The following is a 12,775-nucleotide window of genomic DNA, read 5'->3' as shown; positions in this document are numbered from 1 at the left end:
ATCAGCTGATAACGAAGCAAGCCTGAAAGCAAAAGCACAAAGGGAATCCAAACTGGTGCAGACTAGCAAAGAACAAGCTGCCTCATTCCCCCTTCTCCTTATGTTTTAGTCAAAACAGCATTTTCAATTTGAAAACAATTTCTTACTGTGAATTTAATCCTAACATAATCTCCTTCCTGCCATAGCACAAATATCCCTGGAATACAGGGATAAATATGTCTTATACATCACAGAATAATGAACTATTATCACCGTTCCATGAAAATTTTATTCATGAGTACTTTCAATTTGATTTCCATGTGCAACAGAGGGAAAAGTTAGCAGCTGACTATTTATCCATACAGGGTTTAGCTCCTTTCCTCCCCTTTTCTCCACTTTCAGCGAAAGGACGAGTACAATTAAGTTACTGTCACATTGTTTTCAATTCATTAAAAAATAAGCAACATTCCTCTATCTCCTGACACCTTGCAATGCACACTCTTTTTGCCTTAATGCAAATATATGAATGTAACATGCCTGTAACAAGTAGGTGATGCTGTCAACTGGCATCTTCAGGCAGAATTTACAAGGTATTAAAAAATAAACAGGGAAAAAGTTAGGTTTTAAAGTATTAACTTTATTAATAAATATACATCCATATGATGATGTAAATACAGATCATGAACACTACTCCATTCCCATACACATAATTGCACACGAGTAGCTCAAGTTCATGGACATAAAAACATACACAGTATCTAATCAGGCTTTTTACAGCAGAGGACAGGGTGCTGATACTAGTTATTTAACAGATTACTGTTACCCCCAAAGTAAATGATGCAAGATTGAAGGAACAGAAAGTGGTTCAAATTTCAGAATACAGATTCTTCTATTTCAAAGAAAAGTCACAAGAAGAAAGGTCTAGTTTCTACTAAAGTCATAAATATATTTAGCGGTGTTAAAATATATGCATCAAAATAGAGAAGAATAAACTTTTTGTAATCAGAAATGAAGTTTGCAGTTCCAAGTATTTATGATTGTTATCAGCTGTTTTAACTGTCAACTCTAAGGGGAGCATGAAACATTATTATACATATAACAAAGAACAGCAGAGCCACAGCTAATGAAACCATTGCACAAATGACTTCACATTGCTCTGCCTTTTAAAGCTCTTCAAAATGGGGAAGGGAGTTAAATTCTCATCTGAATTACTCGGTGTATTGTAGTTCCAGGTAATTCTCTTCACAGATACATCACTTTTCACTGACAAGGCTTGGTTTTGTCCTGACTGAACATTAAGATCCTTCAGACAAAATGAAAACATATTCATTCAGAAGAGAGATCTTTAATGGCTCTAGTTAATTTGATTACTTTAAACTAAATCCAAGATATAAAGAACATTGCTTTAGTGACAAAGCTAAGTGCTGATTTTAAAAATACCATCTTTGATACCAAAGTCAGCTGCTTCTGATGGTATCTGATTTTTCTTCTGCTAAAATATGGTGCTAGCATCTTGAATCTGTCCAGTGCAAGACTTTATAGTAGCAAAATTATTTGGTTTTAAAGTTTAAGTAAATTTAGTCAAGAAAATGAATAGTAGTTACTATATGTATCTTAAACAGTGAACTTTATAGCATAATTAAGGAATAATAGCAAGCTAATACATTTCATTTATGTATAAATAAGACAATAGAAACTTGATAATTAAAAGAAATTATTAAAACCTAAACTTGACATGTCGGTCTTCTGAACAGTGTTAACACACAACAGTGATCCTAGCTTATGAATAGCTGAATTATGATATATAATATAAAATAAGCAATTTACCATACAAGTAATGTTTTCATACTATGGGGGGAAAATGCCAGTTTTCCCATTGGTATTAATAAAGTTTAGGCATTAACATGCTGTTTCAGTGTTTCTCATGAAAAAAAAAAGTGTTGAAAAAAGCACAATGTATTCTGCAGAGTATACATAGGAAGAACAGAAGTATTTGAAAAATCCATTTCTAGTCATTTTGAATCTCCTCTTTTTTTTTTTTTTCCCTTCACTGCATGGCACCAGTAAACTCTAAGTCAGATATAAAATAAAGGAGAATTAGGAAACACCAGCAGTGCACTTCTGATCTCCTTCCTACATCCAGAGCGCCAAGCAGCACACTGTGGGCTCTCTGAACACTTTTCTATTTGATGCTCATCATTTCACAACTGACAACATTAATTAGTTTTTACTGGGATTATATTTCATCTGATATAATTAATAAACACTGTAATGAACAGAAATTGCTTAGGTGATTTCATTATTTCATCAGCATACTTGAATACAAATTATACTAGCAGAACAGCAATACATCTGCATTATCTCCTGACACACAGCACAGCACCATTGAGTGGATGCACAAGTGAGGAACAGACAGGAGCAAACAGGATCAACAGGAGGAGGTAAGGAGTGGAGTTTCTCCAAGGTACAGTGGTGACATGCAACATGTTCCTTGCCAGCGAGGTGTGACACTCCTGCAGTTACACATTCAGCTGAAGAGGACTGCTTGCCCAGCTGAGTCCAGGAAAGAACTTAAAGCAGTCTTTTGTTGAAAAATTATCTGATTAAAAACAGCCAATACAACACAGATCCTGAGGGTGAATGAACTCACATTAGCATTTTGCATGTGTCAGAAGTTACATCTTCTGAGAGAGACTGCTAAATTTCAGACTTGCAAGTTTGTTGAGGAACAGAACGTACAACTGGATTTCAGAGCTTCAGCATGAAGAAACTATTCCTTAGTAGCAATTTAGCTGCCATTAGTTCATCTATCGACTAAGGAGCCATCCAGTATAAGTTGAGGTTCATTGTCTTAGTTGCCAGTCCATACACAGTTCCCCCAAAACAATTCAACACACCTATTGTAAAGTACAGCAAAAGTCCAGCTCAATATGTGTTAGGCATCACTGGAACACCTGAAGGCTTGCTGCTTTTTTCCTGATAAAAAAGGTATGAAACATGACATCTGTTTCTTAAGTTGTCATCACTGAAATCAAGAGGTCTAGTCAAAATGACAGCAGGCCAGAATAGCATTTATGTTAACAAAAATGACCATCATTACCCATTAGCACAGGCTCAACCCAAATTTTGTTCTCCCCCAAATCTGCAAACTCTACATATTCCCCCTCCCCAGGTATTTCAAGCTACGAATTTATCATAAAGTCATTCTATATGTGAAACAACTTAAACGTAAACTTTCTTCCAGATTAAAAAAAAGAAAAGAAAAAAGAAAAAAGAAAATTAATTTAGAACAAACAATATGTAACACTGAGGACTGATTATTTTTTTCTTTTGAAGTCTGGATGAAAGTATTTTGCACACTCACACATTCTCCCACACTTAAAAAAAAATTTACACACACCCAGTTGAAAAATTGAACACTTCTTTTGGGAGGAGGGGAGGTTTTAGTTTGAGTCAAGAAAGGTATTTATAGTTAACCAACAACATTTTTTTCTGGCATGCATGCATAGATGAATTACTCTATATCTGGGATCTAGCAGAGCAGTAAACTGCATCCTGTTTGCATCAGCTATACAGTTTGCTTTTATAAATCATGAAAATGGTGTCCTTTGGTAGATAGATAAGCTTCCATAACTTAAATATAGTACAAACATCTAACAATGAAATAACTATTTCCAGAAATATCTGGCAAAACTGAGTCTAAAATTTGGCAACAGTGTCTATTTAAAAAGTTTAATTTGTAAACATTATTGGTTATTACTTTAAAAGCTATTAAACTGTCGCCATCTAAGCACAGATTTGAAAGGCAAAAGCCAGCGTAAATATCTATTTACAGATTTAAGAACATACTGTTTAATATTAATCAAGTGCCTAACTAGAATGAACAGTACTTAATTTCTTATAAAATATTTCAAATTCCAAAGAATTATTTGTGGTTTGGTATATATATTACTAGGCATTTCAAAATTACCTAGCAGAATCCTGTAACAGTGTAACGAAAAGAACAGCTCTCACCTAATGGCAAAGTAACTTTGTAAGGCGCTGTGAAGCTGTAACACACTGTACAAATGCTCAGGTTTCTTTAATACCTTCCAAAATGTTTTTGGAGCATGAGTTGAAATTCACTTAATGCTACAACTCCAGAAATAAAAGTCACTGGAAATCACTTTAGAAAAAAAGGTTGTTTTGTTTTTTTTTTTTGTATAAGTTTTTAAGTCTATTCTAAGTCTATCTGAGGTCTGTAGAAGGTCCTGCAGAAGTGGAAAATGTGGCTTGCCACATTATCAATTTTTCTTACCAAATAAGAACTGGCTAAGTTGCTTACTGTGGGACAGGCCACATCATGAACCATCAGCCAGCCAATTTCTGTCCTCCTTATTTCAATTATTTAATGCATAACCACACATCTAGGTTTATGAGAAACTGAACTTAAAACTAGGAACATGGACATTACTTAAGTATTGACACCAAGGCATAATGTATCATTTCAGACTTCCTTATAAATTACGATTTTAAATCAACAGAAGCCTGTTTAAACCAAAGCCTTCCCAACATTCTGTGAAAGTTATTAATTGCACCCGTAGGTTATGGCATTATTGGAATAAAATCTAGAAGCTCAGACTTAAGCAAACATTACAAGAAAACTCAAGAAACATGCCCAAAATCAGCATAAAGCAGATTAGTAAGGAGTTACTCATTCCCTCCCTTCATTCATTAGGCTGTTTGATTTTGCTGCTAGTTTCACCAGCAGCATGGACTCCTCTGTTATGCACCATAGGGTAAGGAAAAGCTGCACTGCCACAAGTATAATTTAGATTTGCAAGCCGTGATAGAGCTTTAATGCTACCTGGAGGTCTGCCTGGGCTGACTTTGTATCCTGCTGCTTTAGTTGTACCCAAGGGTCTGCCTGGACTTGTCTTAAATCCAGCTGCTTTGGTGGTCCCCAGGGGTCGACCTGTGCTGGTTCGGTACCCTGCTGATTTCGTGGTCCCTGACGGCCTTCCGCGTTTCCCGGAGCGGTTGAGGTTTTTCTTTTTCTTTAGTTCATCTTTTGTCTCTATATTCCTGCCACTTGTGGTCTGCAAGTGGGGGTCGTTCAAGGCATCTTGTCTCTGGCAGGCAATGGGTTTGTGGCTGACTGCATGGCTGTACTTGCTCTGCTGCGTGGCGTAGAGGTCAAACTGATCCGCAGCCCTCACATTGTCTTCGTTCAGGCAAGAGCTCTTGCCGGTCCCACAGAAAGCTGGATTACTGCTGGCAACAGGGTGCATCATTTTCTACCAAAAAACAGGAGAGGGAAATATGTATCAATATATCATAGTACTGCAGCGTTCCACAAAAGAGAATCTTTCAAAAGCTACCTCTGTTTCATAAATTAGTCCAAACTACTTTGTCTATTTTTAGTAAACAGCATTGATGTCAGTAAATTACTTTTGAAATCAGTTTTATTAAGCCTTCACTTGTGGTTCTGCACAGTAACCTTTACACATAGTTTTAAAAAGGAGAGTTTAAACCACTTATTATTCACATAGGTATAATTAGGGACAAAGTAAGTTAAAAAACTGAACAACAGCATTTCAGAAACCGAGACCTACAATATTGGCTGATCTATGATTCCAAAACCTTTCTAACCAAGTATCATCTAAATTTTAGTTGTTCTAGCTTTAAGATTAATATGTGACTCAGCTGTAAGCCAAAGAAAGATATAACTCTCTTGGTATAGTAGACACAGGATCCTAACATTTTTTTTTGTTTGCTTAACTGCAGCAAAAGAAAAAAGTGCAAATCAGTTTTCTTATTTCATGTCACAATTAATGTCAAAAAAAGAAACACATAAGTCATTTGGCAATACAATGGTGCCATAGTTGGGAAAGCAGAGGGATGAAATGAATTTGTAACAAAGTACAAGATGCTGGATTGCAGAAATGCCACTGCTGTCCTAGTTAGGAGAGCACGTTCAAGCTGCTAGCAATGCCAGCACTGAGATATTTTGATATTGTTGGCATTGCCAACAACCCTGGGAAATAAAGCAATTACATTTCCCATTCAACTATACTGGTTCTACAACTTAAGTAGGCTGCAAATACTCAAAGTCTAAGATAGTAATATTTAGCCATGCTGAACTCAATATTAAGCCAATAAATATCTGGCCCTTCGGAGTATTTCTATGTCTTACAGCCACACTTAAGGCACCAAAAATGTCTTCTTAAATTTCACAAGTAGATAAGGTCTGGAAGATTTATTATCTTTTCCCTACAATAGCTCTGGAATATCACCTACAGCAGCATAATTTAAACTCTACCATTGATTACTGAATTTATTTGGCAGTTACAAATGTTTCCTGCCAGCCAGAGAGAAAGCACACAGCACAGTCTATTTACCCTGGAGTAAATCCCCGTGCTCTTTTCTCCTGATTACAAAGGATACATTCCCTGTTGGAACACTCAATCTACCCTGGCTTGTCAAATGCACATTACAGTGTGCATTACTCTTGTGCAAATATATGAATATGGGTTTATGTCAAATTGTGAAATTATGATAGCAATACAGTTTAAATATTAGATGTTCTAGCAGAGATAATCCAAGTGCTACAATCCTGGTGCATTGCATGGGGTACAATAGAACAAAAGTGAAACCACTGTTATTGCAGCTGTTAACGTCCAAGCAAAACAACTAAGAATAGTTTGCAAGCCTGCACTTAGCAAAGGACAAAGGAAATGAGCTCAGGTCAAGAGACCAGACAGACTTTTCCAAGCAGCAATACAGAAGGAAGCTTAGGGTTTTTTACAATTAGCAGTCAAAAAACCATTCCCTTTATTTAACCCCACTAGAAAACTGCCTGCAATTATCACAAAAAATACCTGAGATTTTTCATTATATGTAACTGCAAAGATGAGGGTTCTATAATGTCCTTTTGCTGTGGACAGTGTAAAGCCCAGCAGCTCTGAAAGGCTGTTCAGCTGTTTGTTGATCCACTAGAAACACTTGGAGTGGTGAGCAGCATTCTTGTCTCAGTACTCATTTTAAACACAGGAATACTGGCTTTGGCCCCAAAAAACTGCTCCAAGTTCAACTGCCACAAAGAAGGATCAGCTGAGCTGCCCAGTATCCAAGAAACACAAGGAACACACCAGAGCCGGGAGAAGGCACTGAATAAAAGCAGGGGCTGCTGGTATTTCTCATGAGACCAACCAGGCTCACACTCGCGCTCCTGTGTTACATTCTTACTCTCTGCTTCTTCTCCTCATTACACTTGAGGAGATTTTTCCATCCATCTTTCTGGGGGAGAACCATCATAAGCACTCCTAGACAGTGAATATATTCTGCTGTAGCTGATGAATGCTGGAGCTTCATCACCATATGCATGTGCTTTGTGTCTACTGCAATACCACTGACAAACACTGACTTCACACACAAGCCCTGGCTGATGATACTTTACCTTCCATCTGGCAACAACCAGCACCACTGGAATGGATGAATGAAGAAAGACAGTACAAATCAGTAACTGTTTAAAATTTCTTTCTAGAAGAAGCTTAACAAAACCCCCAATCTCAGTGGAAGACTGCCAATAGGATTTTTTAATGCATTTCCCCCCTCTCTGCATCATTTTTCAACAAACCATGCAAATTTCAAGTAGTAGCCAAGGTTCCTCTTTTATCTTCTTTGATTTAAGACTTTTTTTGAAAGTTTTTAAAAGGAAATCTGTAATCAAGCTTAATTACCCTAACATGGAATCTCCAGCATAATTTTCCTTCATTCACATTACAGTAGGGAATAAAAGAATGTAGAGAGTCTACCCGTGGAGTGGAAGCAGGTTTCTTGGCAGGGAGATATACAGTATAAAAGAAAATTGGTATAAAATGCAAAGCTATGCCAATTTAAAAATTACACTCTAGCTAAATTGTATAGCTAAACACATACAACTTTGTGTGCAATCATTCTTGAATAAAACACTCCAAAAAGTTTCCAATAAGATAGAACTTTCTCATTTTAAACCTGTAAATAGACATGTAAAAATATTTGCAACAGTTTACTTACATCAGTTTTTAAACTGATTTAACTGCTGGCTGAATATCTCTGTATCAACAAACAGTTAAGATGAGGCACTGCAACAAGAAAATTAAGTTGTATTTCAAAAAGATTCGATGGAAAGTGACTGTGGAGGATTTTCTGTATGGATCTTTTAGTGCCTGGTAACTTATATCTATAAATGTGCAGGGGAAGGGAAGAGGCACTGGATAAGCTGGCTTTGAAAAAAACCAGGCAGCTTCTCATGCAACAGAGCACAGAAGTTCCACCACTGCTAGGAAGAACAGGACAATCCAGCTGGGCCCCACAAAGCCTTGCTACAGGGGGATGTCTGGACATGGTCATGACGCCCCTCATATCCCTAAAATACAGCTTAGCATACAGCTCTAGCTCACAGCTGCTAAGGCTCCCAGTATTGTTATGGCCCATCTCTCTCTCCAGGCTTTCCTCCTGCAGGAAATTCCCATTCATGACCTGTTCACTACACAAAATTGTAATATCAAAGCTACTCAAATACATTACATAAAAACATCCTCTTGGGCTGTGATGTGATGCCATCTTTGGCTTTCAAACATCTTATCTTGCCTTCTTCACGGGCATGACTTAGCTGCCAGTGTAGACAAGGTGAAACCTTTGATAAGCAGAGAACTTCACAAGGCCCCCCAGAAGGGGCACTTGCTCAGTTGTTATTTTATACTGAGTACTGGACCTGAGACCCATTATCTGCACCGAGCAGAATAATCAGTTCCAGCACAAGCAGCAGGCAACTGCTCTGCTCTCACCCACCCCAGCCTGCCTTCTGTGCCCTGGTGAGTGCCAGAACAGACCTGACTCAGCAAGTGCCTCTGCCTTCTGCTAAAACACACCTGAATCACAGCAAAACTGCACAAAACTCGAAGCCCACCAGCTTTCCAAATCATGAATACCAGGAAGGATAAACTCCTCACACCAACCGGGACAATTTTGCTCTTAATGAGGGTTAGTATAGAACACCCACTCATTTTTCTGAGGTTTTTCACTGCTGAGCTTGCAATAGTTTCCACAGTATCGATGGGGCTGTGGGAGGCTGTAGCAGCACATTTTCATCATCATCCAACACATACAAAGTATGTGACTCGCTACTTAACAACACAAGCAGCCACAAGCATCATTTGTGCGCAGCTCTGAAGGTCACTGTGGCCAGTGAACGCCGCGGGAGCAGCGCACAGGCCCGGCTCTGTTCAGGATCCCTCATAAAGGACGCTCTATGCTGAGCTCCAGGGCCCGGCAGCGTCACAGGGCTCCTTTGCTTTCCAGGGGGTTGAGCAGCAACAGCAGCAGGAGGAATATTTTGCCTTTCAAGACCACAACAGAAATATGGTGTCACTTCTGTTCTTCTCTCTTAGGATAGCATGTATGAGAAATCCTGTCATCACTCAATAAGAATTCTATCAATTTAAATGGTTTTCACATGTCCCCTTTATTGTCAGCTCCTTTTCTACACATTAACTCTTGCTAAAGCAGGGCCTTACCCATTTTTTAAAACCCTGTAACTGCTTGCTTTCACAAAGATGCACCTTACCTGGAGTTGTCACATAAATGTAAATATTTTAAAAATACTAAGTATTAAATTCTATCAGTGGCACAACATACACTGTAACACCTGAACCTACAACTTATCTTATCTACTGGTGAAGTTCGATAACCAGCTTTTCCACACTGTGCTTATGAAGGCCCTTCTGCAGTTGGTGTATAATATGTATTTTCTCACTATTTGACACCACGTAAAACGCCAAAATATAAAATTATTTCTTTACAGAGGTGACTTCCTAGAGTCACTACATGATAATGTAAGGCTACAAATCAAGAGACAACATAATTTTGGAATTTTGGTTATTCTTAGAAATTAAGAGTTCTCCAAGCAATACAACTTACAAGTATGGTACTTCCCCTGGTAACCCAAAGTCATTTTCTTATATGACAGAAGAGAAGAGTCATTTGGAGCTGAAACATCCACCCCCTTCAAACTCCCCTTCCCCAGACGTGCCAGGCAGAGTGGGAGCCTTCCCCCATCAGCATCTGTGCCTCCTGCTCCTCACCAGAGCTGCAACCTGGGTTCGGGCCCTGTGCCCCCGGGGAGTTCAAGTCTTTTGATTCAGACACCTCAGGAAAAACAAAGTTCTCCAAAGCCTAAGCACCAGCTTTGTATTACAGACAAAGTTCAACTGCTCTCACAAAGAGTTGATGTTGGCAAGCACCACTAGGCTAAGTGTAAAGTAAACGGAACTTTTAGGGGTCACTCATTATTTGACTGCAAAACCAGGCAAACAAGTAATTGTTAGGCTTTCTAACCCTAAAAAACAAATAAGCCAGATCCAAGGGCAGAGTTTCACTAGATGCTAACATTAGCAAGGATGTCAGCTGACTTCTTCCCACCCCAAAACTAAGATCATCTATGATGATGATGATGAACAGGACACCTTGAAAGACTTCAGACAGCTTCACAAAAATTAAGGAAGATGGCATTAATGATTTAATTATCTGGTCACCTCCAGTCACACTGGCACAACTGACAGTTTGGTTTCATAATCAACAGAAAAACCACTCTGAATCCACCCTTCTGAACAGGACAATCTTGCCCTTTCCTCTTCTCCCACATTAACTTTCCTCTTCTCCCACATTAACACTCCTTCTGCCAACACTAACTATTGTGCAAGAGCAGGACAAATCAACACCAGGGATCTGATCCAGGTGAAAACTAATCCAACAAGAAAGCAAAAGCAACAGTGTGGAAGCACGGGGGCAAGAGAGTAACAGAAACCCACATTTCCATTAGCACAGAGACAGTGCCAGGTCAGCCTAAGCCACATTACCCACTGGCTGCCACTGACCCCACTCCCTGGTACTGTTACTTAAAAAAAATAACAAGATCTCAAAAAGACGGTCTTAGTAGTCTTCAGAGATCTGGATGACAAGCATGACAAGTCCCAAACACAGCACAGGGAATGGAGGTTGGAGAAAAATCCCAGAGCCGAGGATGGAGCAGCACAGAATCGAGGCAGCCATTAGGCCAGACAGACTGGCTTAGGAGAGTAGGTGAAACTGCACCCTCATTATTCTGTGGTTCTGCAATTACCAAACTTCAAGGCAATCCAAATATGCATATGAATGATGGAGCAGGTAGACGTGGATCTTTATAAAGAAAGGATTATTAGTGTTTGTGAATTGTCCATTCACCTCAAGGGGCTATTCCCAAATAAAAAGGAGCAGCCCTTGCCATAGCCTAGAACAAGGGCTTTGAGGAGCTGGAGATGCTTATTCATCTCCGTGGGTGTTCTCGCCCACCCTCTTCTCCCCAGGGCTGCAGTCTCGAACAATAGCTCGAGAGGTAAGAGGTGCTCATTCATCTCAGTGGGTGTTCTCACCTACCCTCTCATTTCCCTAGCCTGCTACCACAAAAGGACTTTCAAGCCTAAGAGATGGATCCTTCCTGATGTGCATTTTCACAGTGCTTCTCTGTGACAGGACCATGCAGAAGGCTCTGGACACCTGTCCACACACCCAAACACAGCCACGGCAGTGTCCTTGTGTGAGACAGCTGAAAGACAAAGTCCACTTGTTGAATTTGTTCAACAATGGCCAATGGAAAGACATGTTGGACTTTTTTTATTTAAGGCTGAATCCAAAATATGAGCGATGCAGGTACAGACATGCACACACACACACAAAATTCTAACATAAATTGTGGCATCTGAGGACTGAAATAGAAATAAACCATAATTTAAGAAATATTTCAACAAAGTGCCCTCCTACCCTTTCATTTTACACAAATAAAAAACACACGGATCAAAATAACTGTTAACCCAGGGAGAACTGCACAACAATGTAAGGTGCAACAATTCATTAATTAATTACACCAGAAGGACTATGCACAAACAAGAATGCACTAAACTATCCATGGTTGAACACGAGAATAACACAGCACTGACACGCGTTATATCAGAACGGAAGGAGGCACAGAAGGGACACCGTGAGGCTCCCCAGGTACCCCGATGTGCAGGTGAGCTAAGGCATCCGCTACTCAGGTGTGTCAGGAAACACATCCATGGGCTGGACACACACATCCAGATGCCCCAGGCGAACGGGAATATGCTCTAAGTAAACGGCCCCACGCACGGAGCTGAGGGTGCTGAAGGGAAGGAACAATTCCCGGCCGCAGGCTGGAGAGCAGTAGGGCCCAGCCCCACCTGGAGCGGCCAAGGGCCGGCTGAGGGGACAAAGGGGCGGCACAGCTCCCTCCGCCTCGGCCGCAGCCGGGGACATCGCGCCGGGGGCGGCCTCGCGCGTCCCGTGTCCCGCGCGGGGGGCACGGCCCGGGCCCGGCCCTGGGCCCGGCCGGGCGGGGACAGCGGGGCGGGCGGCGATGGCGCAGCTCCCCTCGCGCGGCCCCACGGGGCCCGGGCACCGCACCCTGGAGCGAGGAGATGGCGGGATCGCCCTCAGCTGCGGGGAGGGAGCCGGGGGAGAGAGGAGAGCCCCGCTCTGCTCCCCTCCCCCGCCGGCCGCGGCTCCATCTTGCCCACCCGCCGCCTACCACCGCGCGGAGCAGGGGCCGGGGCCCGCGGGCCCGACCCGCACCTACCTGAGAAGCTCGGGGCGGCGGCGGCGGCGGCGGGCGGAGCGGCCGCCTCCCCACACCGCGCCGGGCGGCTGCAGGGAGGGGACGGGCGCAGGGGAGGGAGCGGCGCTGCGGCGGGCGCGGGTGGCGGGGCGGGCGGGGCGCGCTCCC

General features: G+C 41.3%; 1 protein-coding gene across 3 annotated transcripts; it reads right to left on the bottom strand.

Moving 5' to 3' along the window:
* Positions 1-595: 595 nt before the first annotated feature.
* Positions 596-12,747, bottom strand: CUNH5orf24 (chromosome unknown C5orf24 homolog). 3 transcript variants are annotated; one of them, XM_041481977.1, is made up of 3 exons: positions 12,629-12,747; positions 4,826-5,255; positions 596-2,955 (listed from the first exon to the last, which is right to left on the bottom strand). In XM_041481977.1, exons 2-3 carry the CDS (start codon positions 5,250-5,252, stop codon positions 2,915-2,917), a joined length of 468 nt encoding a protein of 155 aa, XP_041337911.1. In that variant the 5' UTR covers positions 5,253-5,255; positions 12,629-12,747; the 3' UTR covers positions 596-2,914. The 3 variants fall into 3 exon arrangements, with proteins under 3 accessions (XP_041337911.1, XP_041337910.1, XP_041337908.1); XM_041481976.1 differs by having other exon boundaries at positions 596-2,876; XM_041481974.1 differs by lacking the exon at positions 596-2,955 and having other exon boundaries at positions 3,816-5,255.
* Between the last annotated feature and the right edge of the window lie 28 nt (positions 12,748-12,775).

This window comes from Pyrgilauda ruficollis, unplaced genomic scaffold, assembly GCF_017590135.1.
Source record: "Pyrgilauda ruficollis isolate IOZ18807 unplaced genomic scaffold, ASM1759013v1 scaffold57, whole genome shotgun sequence".
NCBI lineage: Eukaryota > Metazoa > Chordata > Aves > Passeriformes > Passeridae > Pyrgilauda > Pyrgilauda ruficollis.
This window is presented reverse-complemented; position numbering and strand designations above follow the sequence as displayed.

Excerpts from the sequence above, each read along its gene's own strand:
- CUNH5orf24 (XM_041481974.1), bottom strand. The coding sequence starts at position 5,252 with ATGATGCACCCTGTTGCCAGCAGTAATCCAGCTTTCTGTGGGACCGGC.